The sequence below is a fragment of the Stegostoma tigrinum genome, chromosome 3, assembly GCF_030684315.1.
Source record: "Stegostoma tigrinum isolate sSteTig4 chromosome 3, sSteTig4.hap1, whole genome shotgun sequence".
NCBI classification, from domain to species: domain Eukaryota; kingdom Metazoa; phylum Chordata; class Chondrichthyes; order Orectolobiformes; family Stegostomatidae; genus Stegostoma; species Stegostoma tigrinum.
This window is the reverse complement of record NC_081356.1, coordinates 41,269,434-41,295,566: the sequence shown is the minus strand read 5'-3', so window position 1 is coordinate 41,295,566 and position 26,133 is coordinate 41,269,434. Positions and strand designations below refer to the sequence as shown.

At 43.7% G+C, this 26,133-nt stretch overlaps 1 protein-coding gene across 1 annotated transcript in view; it reads left to right on the top strand.

Moving 5' to 3' along the window:
- The window catches only part of gldc (glycine dehydrogenase (decarboxylating)), a 195,755-nt gene that overhangs the window by 132,481 nt on the left and 37,141 nt on the right, over positions 1-26,133 (top strand). Inside the window, exons 18-21 of the mRNA XM_048527590.2 lie at positions 8,707-8,856; positions 13,267-13,379; positions 15,470-15,611; positions 19,978-20,089. Coding sequence (XP_048383547.1) covers positions 8,707-8,856; positions 13,267-13,379; positions 15,470-15,611; positions 19,978-20,089 — 517 coding nt within the window. The remainder of the gene's footprint in view (positions 1-8,706; positions 8,857-13,266; positions 13,380-15,469; positions 15,612-19,977; positions 20,090-26,133) is intronic.

Here is a 26,133-nt window from a genome sequence, read left to right as displayed (position 1 = left end):
TTTCCCTTGAGATGGAGAACAGTGAATCTTGTAAAAATCAAACGTTGAAGTTTGCCAGTGACACCAAACTTGGTATCGTTCAGATCAGAAAAGTGTGGCCAAACAGGTTATTTTTTTTATTAGTCTTTAGAAGAATGAAATGTGATCTTATACAAGATTCTGAGAGTAGACGTTGTGGAGCTGTTTATACCTTTGGGGAAATTTGAACTAGGGGACATAGTTACAGAATAAGAGGGTGCTCATTAAAACTGAGGTGCGAAAGAATTCCTTTCTCCCAGAGGATGAGAAATTCACTTCCAAAGATTCATGGAGGCTAGATTACTAAAAGCATTTAAAGGTGTTTGAAATATGAGGGAGTTGAGGGCTATGCTGAGCTGACACAAAAGAGAAGTTAAGGCTTGCAGCATATCAGCCATGATCTTGTTGAATAGTGGGACAGGCTTGAGGGACTGAATAGCCTACTCTGCTCCTATCTCATATGTTCTTAATGGACTGACCGCAAAAGGACATAGGCAGGCTGGTACAATGGACAGACACGTGACAGATGGAATTTCATACAGAGAAGCGTGAGGTAGAGGGATAGGGAGAGACGACGCATACTTAATGATACAGTTCTGAGAAGTGCAGAGCCGGAGATACCTGGGATTTGTGTGTGTTGACGTTTTGAGGTTGGCAGCACATAGCAAGAAAATAGTAAGTGAGGGGAAAAAAGTTAAAGTTTTGGTCAAGAAATACAGGGCAGAGGTGAGAAAGAATTGTTTTACCTGCAGTGATAATTACTGAAACATGCTCCCTGCAGTGGAAGCAAAGAGTATTGATGATCCAGGAAATCAGATCAGAATTTTGACAGTAATAATGTTGCTAGACAAAAAGATAGAACAAAGGCGAATAGGATTGCTGTTCAGAGAATCGGCATGGATTCGATGGGCAAGTGACTGACTTCTGCATAGTGATGACAATATAATTTAACCATAACGTTTCTGTTACTACAAAAACATCAAATAGTTTTACCAATGTGACAACTGTTGCTCGGTGGACTTCACATTGGTGCAATTATTGATGGATAATATCCTGTCAGCTGTGCTGTGTAGAAAGAGTATTGTACAAATCTGCCCAGGAACCTTCTGATTCTGGAAAACAACAACTCAGACTAGGTGTGCAGATATTCTGGTTGATAATGAATGAAACAGCTGGCCCAGGGCTCCTCCACTGTGGGTTGCAGTCGCAGCTGCAAGTTTGGGCCTGAGCGCTCTGAGGTAGCAGTGGCCACTGCGGAGTTCTGACTGTCAAATGCTGTAGTGTGGTAAACTAGCAATTCCAAGAGGCAGCTACTGACTTGATAATGTTTCCATTGGTGTAATGGTACTGGGGTAGGGGCTGTTTGCTGGCCTGATCATAAGTTAAATGTTATCCTGCATTCCGGGTGCTGATGGCTGAAAACACACAGGTCCTGATGTGACCTGGGAAGCAGGGGTGAAACAGGCAATCAATATATTTTAATATTTCTACTTGAAACAAAGGACACATGGTATAATGTGGTAGATAGGCTGAAAGCAAAGTACGGCATATGAAGATGAGATAAGTAAGAAGCAAGGAATAATCAAGATTGATATAAATGAGCAAAAGTAGTTTCTGTTAATTATTGATTATAGTGTTACAGCAGCTTATTTTGATGTGGATTACTCTGACAGCGATGAAGCTGCACTGTGAAATTTGAGTATCTATTTTAGTGTTCCAGTACTAATATGCTTTCTGAAAAATTCATTAACGTTCGGTACAAGGAAAAGGGATGTTTTCCGCACCTGTTTAAAGATAAAATCTGTGTTTTCAATGATGGTTTTTATCAATAGTTTTTTGGCTATGGCTGACACTGCCAAAGCTACATTTGTTGCCCATTTCTTGTTTCTGTGTGAAGATGGTGTTGCATTTGGTGAGGTATTGGCTTTGTGGTTAATGCCAGAGACCAAGGTACTGTTCTCCGCTTGATAGACTGATCACTTGGGATTTGGGGAGAGCTTTCCAACTGGAAACAAAATTGGCTTTGATGGTAGGAGACAGAGGGTGGTGGTGGAAGGTTGTTTTCCAGACCAAAGACCTATGACCAACAGTGTTGCGCAGGGATCGGTGCAGAATCCACTGTTGTTTGTCATTTATATAAACAATTTGGATGCGAATTTAGGAGGCTAGTTTTTGGATAGCTCCAATATTGATTATATATTCAACAGTGATGGAGGTTATCTCAGATTATGAAAAGTTATTGATCAATTGGGTCAATGGACTAAGGAATGGCAGATGGAGTTTGATTTAGATAAATGTATTGCGTTTTGTAAATTGAACAGGGGCAGGGCTTATACAATTAATGGTAGGGCCCTGGGTAATATTATAAAACCGAGACCTAGGCTTGCAGTACATAGTTTTTTGAAAGTGGTGTCACAGGTAGACACGGTGGTGAAGAAAGCATTTAGCGTGCTTGCCTTCACTGCTCAGACTATTGAATATAAGAGTTGGGACATCATGTTGAGGTTTTAGAGAACATTGGTAAGGATACTTTTGTAGTACTGTGTACAGTTCTGGTTGCCCTGCCATAGGAAGGATATCGTTAATTTAGAGAAGGTGCAGAAAAGGTTTGCCAGGACTGGAGGGTTTGAGTTACAAGTATAGGCTGGATAGGCTGGACTTCTCTCTTTGGAGCATTGAAGACTGAGGGGTCACCTTTATAGAGGTTTATAAAGTTATGAAGAGTATTCGGCAAATAGTAAAGTCTTTTCCGTCAAGGGGTTTGTTTAAAAAAATAGAGGACATAGGTATAAGGTGAAAAGAGAAAAGATTTAAAAAGTACCTGAAGAGCACGTCCTTCACACAGAGTAGCTTGTATGTGGAATGAACTGTTGGAGGAAATAGTAAATGCAAGTACAGTTACAATGTATAAAAGACTTTTAGATAGGTACATGAATGGGAAAGAATTAGAAGGCTGTGGGCAAATCCAGGCAGATGGTAATAGAGATACTACGAACTGCAGATGCTGGACAATCCAAGATATCAAGGTGTAGAGCTGGATGAACACAGCAGGCCAAGCAGCATCGTAGGAGCAGGAAGGCTGAAGTTTCGGGCCTAGACCCTTCATCAGAAATGAGAGAGGGGAAGGGGGTTCTGAAATAAATAGGGAGAGAGGGGGAGGCAGATCAAAGATGGATAAAGGAGAAGTTAGGTGGAGATGAGACAGACAGGTCAAAGAGGTGGGGATGGAGCCAGTAAAGGTGAGTGTAGGTGGGGAGGTAGGGAGGACGGACCAGTCATGGGGGCAGGATGAGGGTAGTAGGTAGGAAATGGGGGTGCGACTTGAGGTGGGAGGAGGGGATAAGTGAGACAATCCACTGTTGTCATCACACATGTCATCTGGGAAATGGGAGGGGGAGTTGAAATGGTTCACGACAGGGAGGTGCAGTTGTAGTTTGGAACACTTGATCGGCATGAATGAGTTGGATCGAGGGGTTCAAAAGTGACTGTGGAAGATGGTGGAATTTGAATTCGATAAAATCTGCAGTTCAATGTCTAATGATGATCATGAAACCATTGCTGATTGTTGCAAAGACCCATCTGATTCACTAATTTCCATTAGGGAAGGAAACCTCCATCCTTACCTGGTCTGACCTACATGTGATTCCAGATCCACAACAAGGTAGTTATTTCTTAGATAACAAGGTGTAGAGCTGGATGAACACAGCAAGCCAAGCAGTATCAGAGGAACAGGAAAGCTGGCATTTCGGGCCTAGACCCTCCCCCCTTCAGAAGAGAAAAGTTATTTCTTAACTGCTTTATGTGGAATTAATATTGGTCTGGCTAGCAGCACCAACATCCTGTGAATTTTATTTTATTTTAATTGTGGAGACTTCACAAGTGATTGTAGAACTGAATAATTTGCTAGGCCACCTCAGTGGAGGTGGGTGGCATGGTAGTTCAGTGGTTTGCAGTGCTGCCTCACAGCACCAGGGTCCAAGTTTAATTCCACCCTTGGGCGACTGTGTGGAGTTTGCACATTCTCCCCATGTCTGTGTGGGTTTTCTCCAGGTGCTCCGGTTTCTTCCAAGAATGTGCATATCAGGTGGATTGGCCATGTTAGATAGTCTGTACTGTCCAGGGTTGTGCAGGATAGGTGGATTAGCCTGGGAAAGGCAGGGTTACAGGGATAGGATGGGGTGGGGTCGGTTCTGGTGGGAAGCACTTTGGAGGATCTGTGTGGACTCAATCGGTTTGTGGGTTTGTTTCCACACTGAAGAGGCTCTGTAGTTCTCTGAAGGGAGGTTTGTGTGGTGTAATCGTACAGGAAGTAAGGATGAAATGGTTCTCTTAATATCAGTGAACAAATTGAGTTGGAAGTATTATTTCAGCAGCGGTCAGAATTTTTTTCTGGCACTAATCCGTGACTTCGTTTCACACGTTACAATGGGGAAATTGAGGCTTTGAGTTGTTAGGATATTATCATCACTACTGCCTAGTGTATTGAAATGTTTGATAATCTAAAGAACTGGTTTAACGAACTTTGAATGTGTATTTCAACTCTGAAATGTTCTAATTCATTCACAATAATTTTTCACTTCCACAAAATTAAATTATTGCCAGTTTTAAATAACGTATTTGAAACGAAGGGGACAAGACAGATGCAAAAATTAATGAATGCTGAATTTATTTAAGAAGGCATTTCATATGTCCTTGAACAGCCCAAATATGCAAATAGTTTTAGCCACTTGACTGCTTACCAGATGTGAGCAAACGTCTGCTAAAATCATAAGAGGCTTCCTAAATTGTTAAAAGCATTGCACAACTTGACAAGGGGTTGTGCTGGACAATGAATGGTGATGTTAACTTTTCCCAACTTCTCCCAGATAGTTATTAATATTACGCATTCTCCTACAGAAACAACCAAAGGCCATAAACACCACCATATAAATGCTGAAAGCCAGGGTACACTTTTGTGCAACTTACATGCAGCTCAGTTTGAATATTCCCAGTTAGGTTTCTGGTCTCCTGGGAAAGCACTAAAAAGGCTCTTCTCAAAGGCAGAAATCACTGCCTGTTTGACAGTGACCATATGAACTATCCTGGCCTGCAGCCTGTGACATAGTTAACAAACACCATCCCTATCGATGGTAATAAAATGTGAGGCTGGATGAACACAGCAGGCCAAGCAGCATCTCAGGAACACAAAAGCTGACGTTTCAGGCCTAGACCCTTCATCAGAGACGAGGATGGGGTGAGGGTTCTGGAATAAATAGGGAGAGAGGGGGAGGCGGACCGAAGATGGAGAGAAAAGAAGATAGGTGGAGAGAGTATAGGTGGGGAGGTAGGGAGGGGATAGATCAGTCCAGGGAAGACGGACAGGTCAAGGAGGTGAGATGAGGTTAGTAGGTAGATGGGGGTGTGGCTTGGGGTGGGAGGAAGGGATGGGTGAGAGGAAAAACAGATTAGGGAGGCAGAGACAGGTTGGACTGGTTTTGGGATGCAGTGGGTGGACGGGAAGAGCTGGGCTGGTTGTGTGGTGCAGTGGGGGGAGGGGACGAACTGGGCTGGTTTAGGGATGCGGTGGGGGAAGGGGAGATTTTGAAACTGGTGAAGTCCACATTGATACCATAAGGCTGCAGGGTTCCCAGGCGGAATATGAGTTGCTGTTCCTGCAACCTTCGGGTGGCATCATTGTGGCACTGCAGGAGGCCCATGATGGACATGTCATCTAAAGAATGGGAGGGGGAGTGGAAATGGTTTGCGACTGGGAGGTGCAGTTGTTTGTTGCGAACTGAGCGGAGGTGTTCTGCAAAGCGGTCCCCAAGCCTCCGCTTGGTTTCCCCAATGTAGAGGAAGCCACACCGGGTACAGTGGATGCAGTATACCACATTGGCAGATGTGCAGGTGAACCTCTGCTTAATGTGGAATGTCATCTTGGGGCCTGGGATAGGGGTGAGGGAGGAGGTGTGGGGGCAAGTGTAGCATTTCCTGCGGTTGCAGGGGTAGGTGCCGGGTGTGGTGGGGTTGGAGGGCAGTGTGGAGCGAACAAGGGAGTCACGGAGAGAGTAGTCTCTCCGGAAAGCAGGCAGGGGTGGGGATGGAAAAATGTGTTGGGTGGTGGGGTCGGATTGTAGATGGCGGAAGTGTCAGAGGATGATGCGTTGTATCTGGAGTTTGGTGGGGTGGTGTGTGAGAACGAGGGGGATCCTCTTTTGGCGGTTATGGCGGGGGCGGAGTGTGAGGGATGTGTTGCGGGAAATACGGGAGACGCGGTCAAGGGCGTTCTCGATCACTGTGGGGGGAAAGTTGCGGTCCTTGAAGAACTTGGACATCTGGGATGTGCAGTAGTGGAATGTCTTGTCGTGGGAGCAGATGCGGCGGAGGCGGAGGAATTGGGAATAGGGGATGGAATTTTTGCAGGAGGGTGGGTGGGAGGAGGTGTATTCTAGGTAGCTATGGGAGTCGGTGGGCTTGAAATGGACATCAGTTACAAGTTGGTTGCCTGAGATGGAGACTGAGAGGTCCAGGAAGGCGAGGGATGTGCTGGAGATGGCCCAGGTGAACTGAAGGTTGGGGTGGAAGGTGTTGGTGAAGTGGATGAACTGTTCGAGCTCCTCTGGGGAGCAAGAGGCGGCGCCGATACAGTCATCAATGTACCGGAGGAAGAGGTGGGGTTTGGGGCCTGTGTAGGTGCGGAAGAGGGACTGTTCCACATAACCTACAAAGAGGCAGGCATAGCTGGGGCCCATGCGGGTGCCCATGGCCACCCCCTTAGTCTGTAGGAAGTGGGAGGAGTCAAAAGAGAAGTTGTTGAGGGTGAGGACGAGTTCGGCTAGGCAGATGAGGGTGTCGGTGGAGGGGGACTGGTCCGGCCTGCGGGACAGGAAGAAGCAGAGGGCCTTGAGGCCATCTGCATGCGGCCCACCTGTCTGCTTTCCGGAGAGACTACTCTCTCCGTGACTCCCTTGTTCGCTCCACATTGCCCTCCAACCCCACCACACCCGGCACCTACCCCTGCAACCGCAGGAGATGCTACACTTGCCCCCACACCTCCTCCCTCACCCCTATCCCAGGCCCCAAGATGACATTCCACATTAAGCAGAGGTTCACCTGCACATCTGCCAATGTGGTATACTACATCCACTGTACCCGGTGTGGCTACCTCTACATTGGGGAAACCAAGCGGAGGCTTGGGGACCGCTTTGCAGAACACCTCCGCTCAGTTCGCAACAAACAACTGCACCTCCCAGTCGCAAACCATTTCCACTCCCCCTCCCATTCTTTAGATGACATGTCCATCATGGGCCTCCTGCAGTACCACGATGATGCCACCCGAAGGTTGCAGGAACAGCAACTCATATTCCGCCTGGGAACCCTGCAGCCTAATGGTATCAATGTGAACTTCACCAGTTTCAAAATCTCCCCTTCCCCCTCCGCATCCCTAAACCAGCCCAGTTCGTCCCCTCCCCCCACTGCATCCCAAAACCAGTCCAACCTGTCTCTGTCTCCCTAACCGGTTCTTCCTCTCACCCATCCCTTCCTCCCACCCGAAGCCGCACCCCCATCTACCTACTAACCTCATCCCACCTCCTTGACCTGTCTGTCTTTCCTGGACTGACCTATCCCCTCCCTACCTCCCCACCTATACTCTCTCCACCTATCTTCTTTTCTCTCCATCTTCGGTCCGCCTCCCCCTCTCTCCGTATTTATTCCAGAACCCTCACCCCATCCCCCTCTTTGATGAAGGGTCTAGGCCTGAAACGTCAGCTTTTGTGCTCCTGAGATGCTGCTTGGCCTGCTGTGTTCATCCAGCCTCACATTTTATTATCTTGGATTCTCCAGCATCTGCAGTTCCCATTGTGTCTGATACTATTTTAACCCCCATCCCTATCGATAGCCTGTTCTCCCATTGTCTAACCAGGTGGGACTGCTCTTATCAAGTTCCTTTCCATGTCTTCACTCACAGCTAGAGAATCTACAGTGACCCCTACCTCCACTCCCTGTCCAGTAACCTTCAGACTGTCTGAAGGATCTTTCTCATTAAACCACACTGTTCCCACCTTCTCTGTTCTACTTAGCCCTGAGCTGAACCTAGGTCTTTTCTGCTCCCAGGACTGCCTAATGCTACCACTATAACATTCTGCCCAGGTCTGTCTCAGACCCTCTCCTGCTGAAACCCTTCTTCGTGCTTCTAGACTCAGCTATTCTAATGCTTCCCTGAATGACCCCCAATACCCTATCAACCAGCCTCCATAAGCAGGAACATATCCAACTAATGCTGCCTCAGATCCAAAGTCTTATTCTCCTATCACTCCTTTGCGAACTGACATCCATTGGTCCCCAGTTCAGCAACGCTTTGGTTAAAGAATTCTCATCCTTGTTTTTAAAGCCCCCATGACTGTTTCTGTCCCATTCCCCATGCTATCCTGCTGTACTACAGCGTTCTTCCAGTTCTGGTTTCTTGAACACTCTCAACTTAATTTGCTCCACCATTGTTGGGTGCCACTCTCAAACTTTTCCTCTAGATCTCCCCCACCTCTGTTACTCAAAGGAAGAAAGAGAGGTAAAGACTTGGGTATATATTTGGGTTAAAATATTAAATATAGCAGAGTTAAACTAGAGACAAAGGAATACTCAGCTAATTTAAAATCTTAATCTGCACAGGGTGGAAAATGAGCTTCAATTTGTTCAATCTCTTTGTTGAAGGTGGACAAGTATAAGGATAACCTGGCCGCCATAATGATCACCTATCCATCTACTTACGGTGTGTTTGAAGAAAACATTAGTGATGTGTGTGAACTAATTCACAACCACGGGGGACAAGTTTACCTGGATGGAGCAAACATGAATGCACAGGTAAGAGACATACTGAGTGCAGACTGGCGTTTTGTTGATCCATATACATGCTGAATAGCTATCGCTACCAGTGCCAGGGGAAATTACTGGTTGAGCGTACATTTGGAGGTGCCTGAAGACCAGTATTCAAGTGTCTTCAGAGGGCCAGTTCCTTTATCGACTTTGTGTATTTGTGCCCAGTTTGGTAATGAAAGCCAAAGTGAAATCACTGCCTTTCTGCAATTTTAATCATACAAAGATTGAAGATTAAAGAGACATGTTTTGCACCAGGAGACCTGGAATATTCTGGGTTTCCAGCAACATGCGTGAATGAGTGAAGTGTAGAAACCAGGGGTAGCAGTAGGCCCTTCTGAATTCCAATGAGTGTAGCCACAGTCTACTTGATGTCTCCTCATGAGCCAACCCCCGTCAACTCCAGAATCCACCTAGTGAATCTTCTCTGCACTCCCTCCAGTGCCAGTACGTCCTTTCTCAAGTAAGGAGAGCAAAACTGGACACAGTACTCCAGGTGTGACCTCACCAGCACCCTATACAGCTGCAGCATAACCAGCCTGTGTTTAAACTCCATCCCTCTAGCAATGAACAGCAATATTTCGTTTGCCTTCTCAATTACCTGCTGCTTCTGCAAACCAACTATGATTCATTCCCACAAGAACATCCAGGTCCCTCTGCTCAGGAGCATGCTGCTGTTTTTCAGCATTTAAATATTTTGCTGTTATTCCTACCAAAACGGATAATCTCACATTTACCGACATTGTAATCCATCTGCCAGACGCTTGACCACTCACTTAACCTATCTTTATCCCTCTGCAGACTTTTAATGTCTTTTGCACACATTGCTCAACCACTCGAGTTAGTGCCATATGTGAACTTTGACATACTACACTTTTAATCCCCAACTCTAAATCATCTATGTATATTGTAAATAATTGCTCCCCTCAACTTTAAACCTAGGACCCCTAGTTTTTGACACTTCAACCCTGGGGAAAATAGCTCAGAGAATCCATACCCCTCATAATTTTCAGGGTTATTTATCAGGTTGCCCCTGAGCCTGTAGTGAAAACAATCCAAATTTGTCCAACCTCTCCTTACAGCTAATACACTCCAATCCAGGCAGCATCCTAGGCAACCTCTTTTGCACAGTGTGATGACTAAAACTACGTCTAATATTTCAAATGTAGCCTAACTACAGTTTAATACAGCTGCAACATGATTTGCCAACTTTTATACGCAGTGCCTGGACCAATGAAGGCAAGCTTGCCATGTGCTTTCATTCCCATTTTATCCACTTGCGCTGCCACTTTCAGGGAGCAATGGACTTGCCCAAGATCCCTCCGCATATCAGTGCTCTTAAGGGTCCTACCATTTCCTCTTACATTTGACCCCTCAAAATATATTACCTCTTGCATGTCTATATACTCCTTCTGCCATTTCTCTGCTCAATTTACCAACTGATCCATATCTTGCTGCATCCTTTGTTAGACTTCCTCACTATCCACAACTCTACCAATTTTTAAAAACTGGAAGAACTGTAGATGCTCTAACTCAGGAGCAAAAACAAATTTGCTGGAAAAGCTCACCAGGCCTGGCAGCATCTGTGGAGGAGAAAACAGTTAATGTTTTGGGTCCGGTGACCCTTTGTTAGTTATGTAAATTGTAAATTTACCCTCAAACAGCTCCTCCCAATCTAATTTCTCCAGTTCCTGTCTGGTACTGTTGTAATTAGCATTTCCTCCCAAGGAGCAATCTTACCCATAACCTATCTTAAAATTTTCAAAATTATGATCACTGTTCCAAAAATGCTCCTCCCTTGAAACTTTGATCACCTGGCCAGGCTCAGTCCCAAGTACAAGGTTGAGTACAGCCCCTTCCATTTTTGGATAATCTGTGTATTGTTTCAAGAAGCTCTCCTGGATACACGAACCAAAATCTGTTCCAGCTAAGCCTTTGCCACCCTAAGGGAATCCCAGCCAATATTATGGAAGTTAAAAGCACCCACTACAGTAACACTGAGATAGCAAGAACTGCAGATGCTGGAGTCCCAAGTAACTCTGTGGAGCTGGAGGAACACAGCAGGCCAGGCAGCATCAGAGGAGCAGGAGTGTTGTTGTTTTTGGGTCTCGTCTCTCTAATACTCTGGTTGTTTTTACGTCTTTCCATGATTTGCCTGTATATCTGTTCTTCTACCACCTACTAGCTATTGGAAGGCCTTTAGAATAACCCTATCATAATGATTGCACCTCTCTCATTCCTGAGTTCTACACACATGCCCTCATTGAATTAACTCTCCAAGATGTCCTCTGTTAGTGCAGCTGTGACATTCTCCTTAGTCAGTAATGCAACTCCCTCCCCCATTTCCCATCCCTGTGTCACCCCTGAAGCATCTAAACTCTGGAAATTGAGTTGCCAGTCCTGCCCTTCACTCAACCAAGTTTCTGTAATGGCTCCAACATCATAGCTCCACATACTAATCCAGGCTCTAAGCTCATCTGCCTTACCTGTTATACTTGTTACATTAGAATGAATACACTTCAGGCCGCCAGTCCTGCTGTGTTCATTAATCTGGTGCTGCCTGCTCTTTCTATAGAAATTTGACTTAACCTTTATTTTCTCCTCAATCACATCACATGCCGACCCACTGTTCTGGTTCCCAGCCCCTTACCATACTGTTTAAAGCATCCCAACTGATACTAGTGAACCCCCCTGCAGGGATATTGGTGACCCTCCAGTTTAGGTGCAATCTGTCCTTATTCTACAAATCCCTCCTACAGTAGCTCTTCAGCTATGTGTTCAAAAGTATTATCTTCCTATTTCAGGGTTTGCTCACACATGGCATAGTGAGTAATCCCAACATTACACTCAGCCAGGGTCCTGCTTTTCAACTTCCTACCTAACTCCCTGAATTCCCTTTCCAGGAGCCTATCTCTCTCCCTGCCTATGTCGTTAGTACCAGTATGGACGTATGGACGTATGGACCAGGACCTGTGACTACTCAGCATCCCTTTTTGGAATGTCCTGTGCCTGCTCAGAGATATCATTGACCCTGACACGAGGGAGGCAACACACCATCCTGGAGCCTCACCTGCAGCCAACCAAATGGCTATCTGTGCCCCTGACTGAAAAGTCCCCTATCACTCCTGCTCACCTAGACTTCATCCCTCTTAGCTATACAGCAGAGCCAATCTTGGAACCATAACCTGGCAGCTGCTGTTGCTTTCCTATGAGAGGCCATTCCATCTAACTCATTTGCACCCCCACCCCAGCAGTATCCAAAACAGCATCCGGCCAATGCATGGTGTTCCTTTAGGGCAGCAGGGTGGCTCAGTGGTTAGCAGTCCTGCCTGTCAATGCAGGGACCCAGATTTGATTCCAGCCTCGTGTAACTGTCTATGTGGAGTTTGCAGTCCTCCCAGTGTCGGCGCGGGTTTCCATTGGGTGTTCCAGTTTCCTCCCAGAGTCCAAAGATGTGCAAGTTAGGTGGTTTGGTCATGCTAATTTGCCTATAGTTTTCTAGTATGAGTAGGTTAGTGCAGGGAAATGCAGGGTTACAGGGATAGAGTTGGGGAATGGATCTGGGTGGGATGCTCTTTGGAGGGTCAGTGTAGACTCAAAGGGCCGAATGGCCTGCTTCCACACTGAGGGGCTTGTTGGAGAGGGCAATAGCCATAGGGACTCCTGCACTGACTGTCTGCGTGCCCGATGGTCATCCACCTAGCTGGTTGAACCTTTGTTGTGACTATTTCTCAGTACCTTTTGCCTCCTGTATGATCCTCAATGAGCCCAGTTGCTGCTCCAAACAATCCATGCAGTCTGAGAGAAGCTTCAGGTAGACACCCATCCTGCAGACATCTTGAGGAGTATTTGACCTGTGCTTTATCTCCCACATCTCAAGGACAAGCATACCACTCTGCTACTGTCATTACTCCCTCTCTAGTAACTATTGGATTCAAGGAAGAAAAGATCTTAGCTTGCTGTACCCTAATGCTGCTCACCCTCCTCAGCAAAGCCCAGGTTTTGACTACACAGCCCTTGTCCAAAATGGCTGCTGACACTGGAGCTTGCCTCCCTTTTATAAGCTGCCACCCTCTGGATGCTCTTCCTCCTGTTGAACACGAGCGTCAAGTGATCCCCTTCTCAGTTGTGACAAGTAAGCCAACTTCTCCCAGGATTTTCCTCAGTCACTTTTCAATACCACCCACAGCTTGTGAAACCAGCTAAACATTCATAATGGATACAACTGTCACAACTGAAGCGCACACATGCAGCCCCAAGTTGATAAATCAACACCGAATTATCCATGGCTCATTTTACCATATCCCATGCCCTGCTGTGTGAAATAGCTATGTTATCTTTGTGCTTTCTGATACTATGACTATAGTGTTTTCTTCCCCCAACATTGTAATCTTTCAGGTGGGCCTTTGTCGTCCTGGTGATTATGGATCTGACGTGTCTCACTTAAACCTTCATAAAACCTTCTGTATTCCTCATGGAGGAGGCGGACCTGGCATGGGACCAATTGGAGTGTAGGTCTTACTTGTTTCATTTGCTTTTGTGTTGACTGAGGATGCTGATCTTTTATAGTGAGAAAAGAATTTCATTGAAGATGACCGTTACTTTTCAAACAAAGAGCAGTGCAATTGACTTCTAAGTCTTTTGGTGTTTTTCAGCAACCATATATGTCCCTCTGTGACTTGCTGAAGCATTATAGGTCTTATATCTACTTTGTATTGGTAGTATCAAGGAAATTACAGAAATATTGTGTTCTGAGGCCTGGGCAAAGAAATGAAAGTGATATATTCCACTAGATGGGCAACCCGTGAATGCTTCACTGAAAGGAGATGTACTGGCATTTAATAAAGCATTCAAGAAATGTACTAAGCTTGATTCAGTGCCTTACTGAGCTGTTATATCCACATTTATCTTGGTGACGGGACCAAAAGAACATGGACTCTCAGTTAATAGTCATTTTCATCATCTGTGCAGCAGCCTTAAATCTTGGATTTGCCTGTAGAGATGATACCACATTGATAATAAGGACAACTCTGCTGTAGAGCTCAGGTCAGATGGTCACTTCAATGAAATGATACCTCTCGATCTGGCGACTTCTTCCCAATCCACAGAAGACTGTTACGTGACTGTTCCATCTGAACAACTGGCACTACTGGGTCACCTCTCACATTCTTCCCAAAAAACTTGGGCTTCACCTATCAGTCTGTTCTCCCGAGCAGCGGGAAAGAAGTAAACCAGTCATAGTTTTCTCGCTCAGGGATAATGGGAACTGCAGATGCTGGAGAACCCGAGATAACAAAGTGTGGAGCTGGATGAACACAGCAGGCCAAGCAGCATCTTAGGAGCACAAAAGCTGACGTTTCGGGCCTAGACGCTCTCTGATGATGGGTTTAGGCCCAAAATGTCAGCTTTTGTGCTTCTAAGATGCTGCTTGGCCTGCTGTGTTCATTCAGCTCCACACTTTATCATAGATTTCTCACTAAATGGCACCATGCAGACTGTATTGGGGATTGTGAAGACTATTCCACTTGAGTTGTCCCCAGTGTTGACCCATGTTACCCCATCTGCCAATCTTTATAGTCCCAACCTGTTCTGTAACCTGGAAGAAATCAGGAATATCTGGATCCCTATTATAAAGGATTTGGGGGCGGTGGGGGGAGCGGGTAGAAAAACCCGAAAGCATTTAAGTTCACACCAGCCATTGTGAGAACCTGCAGCTAATATTCAGGTGTTTGATCCAGGCCCCACAATCTAGATGGACTGAGTTTAAAGACCCATGCAGCATAAAAATACTAGTATTTCAACAGTGATTCAACACCTGGGCTCCCTGGATTCAAACTCCCTCAGAGAAGGTGGACAGAGCTGTGCTGAATCATAGGCAATGCAGTGTGCTCTCCAATTAGAAGCTGAGGAATAACCTGTTTGTGGCTGTGTATCCCACACCACAAAATGTATGACAGCAATCTGCTTTGTCCTATCTGTTGTGCAAAGGGATCTCGTAGTACCACCAGCATCTTGAAAGACAATCAAGTACATTTGAAATTCTATCATTCTTTTCTTGTAATAAGAAATTTGTAATATGACACATTTAAAACTATTTTTGGTAGCTATTGTGGCTTTACCTTTTTTTTTGTAGAATTGGCACGAAAGCAAAATTGTTGTGCTTTGGCTGATAAAGTTGAGCCAGCCAAAAGCAAAAAAGGTGTCGTTATGTTGCAGAGTTTGCTGGTCTCAGGCAGTGTCATTGGAAGGCTTCAGCAATTTTGGGCTGCAGAACCAGCCAGCGTTCAGACTTCTCTTTGCTATCCTTCTGGGGCTGCCAAAGTGCAAATGTTTGGCTTGGGAGAGATTGGGTTTGGAAATGATCCTTCCCAAAGCAGGGAAAACCTGAAAACCAGAAACCCACTGTCAGAAATTACACTGTTGAACTCATTTCTCAAAAGTGCATCTTATTTGTTTGTAAGGTGCTTGAGGAATATCTGTGGTGAAATATAACATCAAGAGCTTTGTCCTGTAGAGCTGTGTAAGGCATTCATGAAATTTGAAGGTTAAACTTCACAATCACACATGGCAAAAGTAACTTTTTTTCTGCAATGTATTTTAGGAAGAAGCACCTTGCTCCTTACTTACCGAGTCATCCGGTGATCCCTCCAGTGTCTGATAGTGATGCTCGTCCTTTGGGTACAATCAGTGCTGCCCCTTGGGGCTCTAGTGCCATCTTGCCAATTTCCCTGGCTTATATTAAGGTACAGAACAATTCTGGGTGTTTGTTTTGTGTAACTCAGTGTCAGCTTTCTCATGAAACATGTAAAACAATCTGCATTTGCTTCTTTCATTTGTGTATTATTTTAGAACAGTCTGCAGGATGAGATTCTCATTTGAAGTCAATTGGCAGTTCTCCAAACCCTGTAAAATGCCTCAGTTTACTTACCTTTATGAGCCTTTTCAGTGGAAGTCCTGATGGTCCTCCAGATCCTTATTCAAGTTGCTGGTTTGAAAATTCATGTCTCTTGAACTATTGACCCAGGAAGGACATCGCAGTCAAAACCAAAACGAAATACTGGAGAGCATGCTGGTGAAATTCAGAAAATTTAATAGGATCTGTGAAGAGAAATCCTCATTGGTGTTTTGAGTCCAATGTTAACTTCTTTTGAACTGAAGACAGGTGGAAAATTGATGGGTTTTCTTTGCAGAAAAAAGGAGGGGAGGAGCAGGTAGAACAAAAGAGGTGATGGAAGGTCAGTGGGTGACGGAGACTAGAGATCACAAATGACAAAGAACATGATGAAAAGAAGTGGTCATGATTGCAGAGACAAGAGAGTTTCCAAGTAGGTGTTAATGGCAGCATTTAGATCAGCTCTGCAGTCAAAACCAACTCTACGTGGTCCCAACATTTACAATGGCACAGATAAACCAGGAGTCACTGGATAGCAATAGGAGTAGGAACCTTGATCAGAATTGGGATCATTGTCACAGCTAGAGCATTGTGTGCCATTTTTGGAATCCACACAATAGGAGGGATTTGGTTGTATTGGAGAGGGAGCAGAGAAGATTTACCAGAGTGTGCCAGGGCTGGCGAGCTTAAGTAATGAAAAGAGATTGGACAAACTGGGGTTATGTTTCTTGGAGCAGAGGAGACTGGTGGGGGGAGGGGGAAGGGTGGTGCGTGATTTGAGATGTATAAAATTGAAGGACGTGGATATGGCGGACAGGAAGAAACCTCTTCCCTTCATGGAGGGACCTATGGTGGGAATGTAATTTTAAGGTAAGGGCAGAAGGTTTGGAGGAGATACAGGGAAACAACTTTTCACCCAGATGGTGGTAGGAATGCTTATAAGGGTGGTAGAAGCATGAACCCACCTAATATTTATGAAGTATTTAGAGGTACACTTGCGATGTCAAGGCATATACGGCTATGAGCCAAGTGCTGGAAAATGAGATTTGAATAGTTAGGTGCTTGTTTTTAACAGGCACAGACCCAATGGGCCGAAAAGCCTCTTTTCCACGTTGTAGACCTCTAACTCCAATAGTTGTGACATCTGAAACCGTGCATTCTGGATTAGATCAGCTGAATCAACAGAGATCAGAACTCAGACGTACATGACTTTGGTGTCACTGCTGTGTATAGATAATTTTGCATCTACCTGCCAAAACTCTTGCAATGAATCACTCAAAAGCATAAAGTGGCTGATTATGCTTGACCTGTTAGAGAGTATCAAGCTTTGGAGTTAACCAAGTAAGACTTTCACAGTTGTTAAGAATATTGTTTAATTTTATTGTATCAGTGTGCTCCGGATTGTTTAAAAGGAGTGGATACAGCTGCAGAGGAAAAGAATTGTTGGGCACACAAGGGCTTAAAATAGTTGGAGTGAGTTGGGCTAGTCCAAAAGATCTTGACTAAGTCTTAGTTATTCTGCAGTTAGTTGTAGAATAGTGCAGAAAGAGGCCATTTGTCTCACTGAGTCTGCACCGACCCTCCAAACAGCATCCCACCTGGTCCCCCATACCCTCTTCCTGTAACACTACTTGCGGCTAATCTACCTAGCCTGCATACCCCTGGACACCATGGGCAATTTAGCACAACCAGTTTGCCTAACCTGCCTTTGGACTTAGAGAGGAAATGGGAGCACCTGGAGAAAACTCATGCAGACTCAGGGAGAATGTGCAAATTTACAAAGCCATGTTCTGGAATTTGCATTTTAAGTTATTCAGCCTTTTAAATTGAAATATGTTTCTAAAACTACCTGAGAGTTTTAATCGGAGCCCCCAAACTTGTGAAAGTTTCAACTGGTTTGGAGGTAGATGAATTTTATTGCTTAAATCTTTTGTCTGGTATTAGGTATTGTGATTTGTGGGAAGAACACATGTCATGTATCAAAGATAGCTGGATCTGCAGATGCTGGAGAATCTGAGATAACAAGGTATAGAGCTGGATGAACACAGCAGGCCAAGCAGCATCATAGGAGCAGGAACGCTGACGTTTTGGGCCTAGACGTCTAAGCCTGAAACGTCAGCCTTCCTACTCCTCTGATGCTGCTTGGCCTGCTGTGTTCATCCAGCTCTACACCTTGTTATCTCATGGGCTGATTGGAAAATTGCCAATTTCACACAGACCTACAGTGTTCAGTGCCAGACTAATGGTCTGTGAATTTGACTTGAAATCTAGCGCCTCTTCCTGTCCCTCACTTATCATCACAAGATGATCAGAGGATTAGATAGGGTGGACAGTCAGAGTCTTTTTCCTAGGGTGATGACATCGGCTTGTACGAGGGGGCATAGCTGCAAATTGAGGGGTGATAGATTTAAGACAGATGTCAGAGGCAGGCTGTTTACTCAGAGAGTGGTAAGGGCGTGGAGTACCCTGCCTGCCAATGTAGTTAACTCAGCCACATTAGGGGCATTTAAACAGTCCTTGGATAAAGCATATGGATTATGATGGGAGAGTATAGGGGAATGGGCTTAGATTAGTTCACAGGTCGGTGCAACATCGAGGGCCAAAGGGCCTGTTCTGCGCTGTATTGTTCTATGTTCTATGTTGCACTACTGCAACCTCACTGGCAGTCAACTGCACCCCTGTTTTCGTGTATGAACCAGGATTCCATTTCATCTTCTCTGATAAAATGAGTACTGCTTCAAGGAAACTGCTAGGTTTTTTTCCCCTTATTCTTGGCAAAAAAGCACTTAACTTTGCAATGTGTACTATGAACAGAAATGTCCATCATAAACAGAGTGTCATAAATTTCCTGAGATTTTATGGTCTGGTTATTGCCAGATTTTGGACTTTGTACCTTGATTTCCAGAATTTGCGTCATCGAGATATTGGATAAGAGTTAAAAGCTCATTAAAAGAATTTAAAAATGGCAAAAGTTTTTACTCAACTCTCCTTTTCTTTAGAAACAGAAGTTGAACAAGGGGTAGCAATATACGCAGTAGGGGGAGGTGATGGCCTAATGGTATTATCACTAGCCTATTAACTCAGACCCAGTCAATGTTCTGGGGACCTGGTTTTGAATCCTGCCATGGCAGATGGTGGAATTTGAATTCAATTACAATCCAGAACTAAAAGTCTAGCGGTGGCCATGAAACCTTTGCCAATTGTCAGGAAAAACTCATCTAGTTCACTAATTCCCTTTTAAGGAAGGAAATCTGCCATCCTTACATTGCCTGGCCTCCATGTGACTCCAGCCCACAGCAATGTTGTTGACCATAAAGCACAGGAGCAGAAGTAGGCAGTTTACTCAATCCAGCCCACTTTGCCTTTCAATGAGAGAGCAGCTGATCTGATCATCCTCAACTCTACTGTTTTTTTCCTTCTAACCCTTAATTTACTTACTGATTAAAAATCTGACTATCTTAGCCATGAATATACTCAACCACCCAGCCTTTACAACCCTTTGTGTTAAAGATTTCCACAGATTTACTACCCACAGAGAGAAGAAATTCCTCCTCATCTCTGCTTTAAATGTGTGATCTCTTATTCTGAGATTGTGCCCTTTGGTCTTAGACTCTCCCACAACAGGAAAGAATGTTTCTGCAAAAACATTGTTATCAAATCCCCTAAGATGCTTATGTTTCAATAAGATTGTCTTTCATTCTTCTAAATTCAAATGGGTGCAGGCCCAACCCATTTAGCCTTTTCTCATGAGATATTCCGTCCATACGATAGGGCGTTTAAGAGATGTTTAGATAAGCATGTGAATATGCAAGGAATAGAGGGGAATGGACCAAGGGCAGACAGAAGAGATTAGTTTAATTTGCTGTCATGTTTGGCACAACATTGTGGGCCGGAGGGTCTATTCCTGTGCTATAGTGTTCAATGTTGTATGTTCTATACCTGCTATCCATATAATATGCCTTCTCTGGACTGCTTCCAATGGCAGTGTATCTTTCCTTGGATAAGAGGCCCAGAATTGTTTTCAGTATTCCACAATGTCATGAGATGTCCTTGAGATGATGCAAGTGATTTATAAGTGTTTTTGGGATATTTGGGAAAAAGTGATAAAGTAACGATGATAGGTTGTTGGATTTTGGAGTATAAATCCAAAATTATTATTTTGCTGAAATGGTAATGGTGCTGCAGTGATTGGTGCAATTGTATTTCTCTTCACATAGTTGATGGGATCAAATGGACTTCGGCATGCTTCCGAGATTGCCATTCTAAATGCAAATTACATGGCCAAGCGGCTGGAAGCTTTTTACAAAATTGTTTTCAAGGGATCAAAAGGTAAGTTGACAAAGATGCTTGGTTATTTTTTGGAGCGTTGGGTTTCACAGTAAAGTAGAACAAGATGGGAAGTACTCAGCTATTCAGACAGCTTTGGAGAGAAACAGAGCCAAAGATTCAAGTTCAAAAGTTAGAAATTGGTTGAAAACCTCAGCAGGTCTGGCAGCTTCTTTTATAGATAAATGGGAGTTAACATTTTGGGTCAAGTGACTTTTCCTCAGAACTGAGTTCTAAGGATGATGATCTTTCATCATGTTTTACAGCTCCTCTCCTAGGTCGAGGTTCATTGGACTATTGTTGGGGATGCAAGATGAGTGTACTAAGCTCGCATTCCCGTATCTTATCCAATTTTTTGCTTTTCACATTTAGCAACCAACTGCAGAATGGCATTGTTTTCTAGAAAAACCTTTCTTCGTTCTTCAACATGAATCATGTGCCCCTCAGTCTCTTGTGCAAGGCTGTTGTGTTATGAATTCTCAGTGGGAGTGGCTGCCACAATGAAGGAATCCCTTCAAAGCATTCCTGAAATATGGCATGTCGAAGACAAGTTAAAAGTATATTGGAAGTCTGATGTTATGCGGATTTTGGGGTGAAGGGTTCCAAGAGTAAAATGCCATCATAGCTGGACCATGTCATGTCCAAACCACTGTGACAGGGGACCCACCGTGCTAACCTCTCCATTCCTATTTTACTCAGGCCTTGGGAAACCTGGCAGCTCACAAAAGACCCTCTTCTCACCCTGCCTGTGCTCCTAAACAGCCATCCTACATCAGCTAGGTCAAAAAATGGCTTCTCTCCCGCTCTTCTCCAGAGTCTGGGATCAGGGCCCTTTCTGCGTTTGGCAATCGCTTCACACCAGTGGAGGTGAGCAGCTATTAGAGTGCTGCCCTCCTGAAAGGCAAGCTGATAAGAAAGGTGGTATAAGCCTCCTGGAACTAGGCCCATCTATGATGATTTCTGATTGGTTTCTGTTCTGGGTACATTCACTTAAGGCAGTGAAGCACAGTGAATTCAATGATTGTGCCTCCTTAGCTCAACCTGGATGATATTTCTCTATCAGCAATAGTCCTAATCTGTCTCTTCCATTTTTTAAAAAAAGGAAACTTGTTTTAATAAATAAAATGAAGATTTAGAGACAGCAAAAGGAGCCATTAGATCCTCCCTCCGCGAGTCATTTACAGCGTTACGCTGAGCTGTACGATATCAGGCTCCATTGTTTATGATTAGTGTTGACACAGCAGCATTTTACTTTCCTGAGAATAGCAGGCCCAGCCTTATTGGCCTATCAGAGAATAAATATACCAGCAGGGTAAGCAAGTTGTGTATCATGATAAAAACAATTTTTGTGTATTACCTTGCACTGTGCATGTATACTTAAGTGTATGTGGCAAAATGATTCATTTGACTAAACATATCTGACTTGTTTTCCTGGACTCAGTCATGAGAGAAGAGCGACAATCGGGGTCAAACTTTGAGAAAATGCTTCTGGATCTCTTAAAGTGTTATTATCAAAGCATTTTGATATTTTTCAACCTTATTTTGTACTTTATACTATTTTGAAATGTAATCTATTAAGTTAAATTAAACTAATTCAACTAAATTGACAGTCCATAGAGGGGCACAATAACTAATGGCAAAATCACAAATGACACTTGCTAACTTTAAGTGACAATGTGGTTTATCAGTGGGAGATGATGCACTCCAATCGCGGAAGACTCTGTACTGGATAAACAAATTTATAATTTAATTGCACTAATTGTCTTCATATGAAGAAGATTCTCAACAGTGTGGTGTATATACATTTGTGTGTCTGTGTGTGGATGTTGATGTGTGTGTCAGTGGTCTAAATGCGCCAGCATTAATTGCCCACTTAAGAGCCTCAATTGACAGTCGGGTGAGATGACCTAATCAAGGCAGAGGCAGGAAGGTAATGTGGTCCTACCTGCTGCCCTTCAGCCCAATTAAATGCCTCCCTCCTTCCACCAAACCAGTCACAATGAGGGGATTAAAATCCAGCCTTTGATTGTGTAATCATTATACTTGTAGAAAATCATGACACTTGTGACAGCACTATTTAACTGTTGTGTCAGTGAGTGAACTCTGTTGCTGTTTATAATGCTCTCAATTCATCACCACCACCAGTGAGCGATGTAACAACCATCAGTACTTCAGCACCTTTGGCCCCAATATTTATTGACGGCTATGGATCCAGCAAGGGGCAGGACTTTCGACTGAGAAATCAAGACACATTGGTTTGTTGAATGTCCTGCAGAAATGAGCTGCAGGATGTCTCTTACATTTTCTCAACAGCTTTCCTGCCCACTAGTCAACTTCGTTGAGAGGCTGTCTGCCTGTTGGCAAAGAGAGTAGCCAGGCAGCAGATCCCAGGTAAGTAAGAGATCACTGTGGTGCAAAGGAAAGTTGAGGGGAAGGGGGTGCTGATGCAGGGATGAATTGCGTAAGAACTCCAGAGACTGGCAGAGGTGAACACTTGTAAATTGTGGACACTTGGTAGGACCTGTACAGGTCTAGGTTTGGGTTTGCACACTGAGATTGTAGGTTTTGGAGAAGTAGGGGAATGGGGGCAGGCTCTTGCAAAGTGGAGGAAGTCTAACCACTGAGATGGGTGAGCTCTCTAAGATTGTGGTGAAGTAGAAGATTGTTGATCTCATAGATGTGGAGCTCAAGGAGGTCAGAGATCCCATGAGTGAATGCACAGAGTTAGCAAGGGGGTGGGATGAATCTTAAAAGTGGAATGCTGTGGGTAGACAATACACCTACTTTCTCTGAGCCACAAGCAGCAGTGTTCCCATGTTTCACTGAGTGCGCGCTGGAAACTAAGCCGACTACTTCCAGGGTCAGCTCCAAAATGAAAGATTATAGAATAAGTATACAAAGATTCCACGATTTACTTGATTACCGGGCCCACACTGATAGAAAATATGGACCAAATTTCTGTACTAATGAATTATTATTTATTACAAGTCATTAAATGCTATTTACAATTATAAACCATTATAATTTTAGGCATATAACACTAGCAATTAAAGCTCTAATCCTGTTTTAAGTTTCCCCTTACACTCTCATGCATACATACCCTCACATAAGCAGAAAGAAAACATTGATAGGGGAAACTAGGGAAACAGTTCAGTGGCCGTTGTTAGTGAGATGTTTGAGTTGGTTCTTGCTGACCAGAAGGACTCTTCTTTCTTTACCAAATCCTTTCATTGATTTACAAGAGGCAAAGGTTGGCTGATTCACTTATATAGGCCTCTTTTCAATTAAAGGCCACAGTTTACAGCAGCTGCTGAAGAAAAGGTAAAGTGGTTTTCTTCAGGTTTAAAGTCCACTTGAGTTCAGAGAACAGTCTGAGTGAGAGAGTTTCAAAAAAAAACAAAGACCCAAGGATGCTGGAAATCCAAAACACACACAGGAATTGCTGGAGAAAATCAGTGTGTCTGGCAGCATTTGTGGTGAGAAAGCAGAGTTGACATTTCATGTCCAATAAACCCTCCTACACAGCAGTTGTTTCACAGCTGAGGCACTTTCATTTGAGATGCACAAGGCTTGATTAAACCAGAAAGTATGTGGCTGAAGTTCATTTTGCTTTTTTACCGCAATAATTCATGCTTGTGGATTTTGTTTTTGTGGGTTTGGAAATGTATGCCAATGTATTTTAATTTTGATTTAATTGTAATGTAGTATCTAGATTTAGGATTCTGGCCAATTAGGGTGACTTCTATTTGGTGGCTGTGCAATTGCAAACAGTTTAATGGCCTATTTCTCAGCTTTCTAAATATAGCATTCAGGGTTTGATTATACATGCCTCTCATTCTCACTCTGTACCAGTTCTTGCTCTTGTTCCTTGTTCTGTGAACTGTTCAAGTACTTTTCTGACCAGTTTTATCTGAAATCAAAGTTATGTTTTCCCCTAGTTTAGACTATGTTTCATGACCTTGATGGCAAGGATTTGAACTTAGTGCTCAGTCTCAGTGTGGTTTATGACCCCCTGAGTTGTTTAGTTGGCAAAGTTTGTTGGTTTGTCATGTGTGCCTTTTCATGCGCTTTTAGTTTTAATGCTTTTGTTTTGTTGAGTTTTGTGTAAAGCATTTACACAAAACATGCCTGTCGAGCAAAACATTAAATATTATGCAGCAGAACCATTTTGTGAGAATTTAGTTTCACTCATTGGAAGATATCATATGCTGACTTGCTTTTATCAGTGGTCATTGAGGGATGATGTATCATCTTCCTTATCTCTATTTTGACTATTGCCTATAAAAAGTCTATATTATTGTTTCTTCCATGGAATTAAATCCTTCATTGGAAGATTCTTGGCTGCCTGTTATTTACTGTGTAACTAATGAAAGCCGGAAGCATTTTCCAGCTGACTGTTTGTTTTTCATTGCTCCCACCCAGAGAGAGAGAGAAGGACTTGGCATGTCACAACACCATTATCACTTTTTAGACAGTCCCGTATCTCACAACTTGTAACACAAAACTGAATTGCATGAGGACAAGGTGCACCAGTTTTAAGTGTTCATACATGGTTTACTAGATAGATACCTGCAATGAATGGGTTGTCTTTCGAGGAAAGTTTGGAATGGCTGGGCTTTAGAAGAGTGATTTGACTGAAACGAGTAAGATCCTAAACGGTCTTGACAACATGGATATAGAAAAGACCTTTCCTGTGAATGGAAGTTATTCATCCATATTGTTGGATCGACTATTTTACTGAATTTTGTGCATGGCCATTGAATCAACTCATCTGCTGAAACCCTAATTCTTTGTAACCTTGTGCATGAAATATTTCTATGTTGTCTTTGTCAGTTTCCTGTCTTCCTCCAGGTGTGAACTGATAGTCATCCAAATGTTTACTGCACACATCTAAACTCACATCAAGTGCTGATCACTACTATGTTCACTGACCTACTTTGGCTCCTGGTCTGTCATTATCAATTTTATAATTCCTAGCCTATTTTCAAAATCCCACTCTAGCCTTTCCTCCTGCCTATCTCTATACTCTCTCCTCTAGCAAAACAAATCTCGGAGACCACACTGCTCTTCCAGTTATGGTTATTTGCACATCCCTGATTTTAATCACTCCGTCAATGAGGTTGAGTTTTCACTTACCTGGTACGATCTCTTGTGGTACCTCCTCACGTAACTGTGTGTCAGATTATGCTCAATAGCCCCCTTTTGTGGGGAGTGAGGAGGTTAGTTCAGTTGGTTAGGTGGTTAGCATCTGGATTAACACAACACTAGGTTCTAACCCTGTTCCTGCTAAGGTAGACTCACTGCCTGCTTTCCTCACCCTACCCACAGCAAACAAAAGGTATGGCCCTTTGCTGTGGGTCAGCACATAATTGCAGAGGACCCGCCCCAACACAGCACTCAAGGACGAAGAACCCCATTGCAAAGCATATTGAAATGTTTTACCATGTTGTTGCTGTGAGCAGATGCATTGAGAATCCTCATTAGATGTGTTTTGTCAAGAAGGTCAATTCCACCTACCTTGTTTTGGAGTCTGCTTTCAAGTTGTAATTAATGAAATCACTCCATCTGACAGGTTTGGAGAGAAGGTCCTGTTTCTTTGAAGTTCGAATCTGAGTTTCAGTTACTGTCATGAACAAGATCAAATAGAGGGCCAAATCTGGCAACTCAGTACAGTTAGGGTCTTAGAAGAAAGTACACAGTTAGTTTAGGCTTTTTAACCATCAATGATGGATGCTTCTCTCTATTGTAATTTAATTAAAACGAACAAAATCCAAACCAAAGCGATTGTGTTGATTTTTCGTTATTGTATTAAATCCATCTGTTTGTGTTATCCCAATAATTATATTCTGTTTACGATCTTTACTCAGTGAAGGTCATGCAACAAATTCCATTCTGGTTCATTTGGGAACAGCAGGAACCTGTCATCTTATGGAGAGCAGCAACCTGTAGGAGAGCATCTGGTATCAAGAATACCTGGAAAATCAGGTTCATCATTGACACTCATTTTCTAAAATTTTTTTCAAGAACTGGATGTTCCTGTTTAGTCT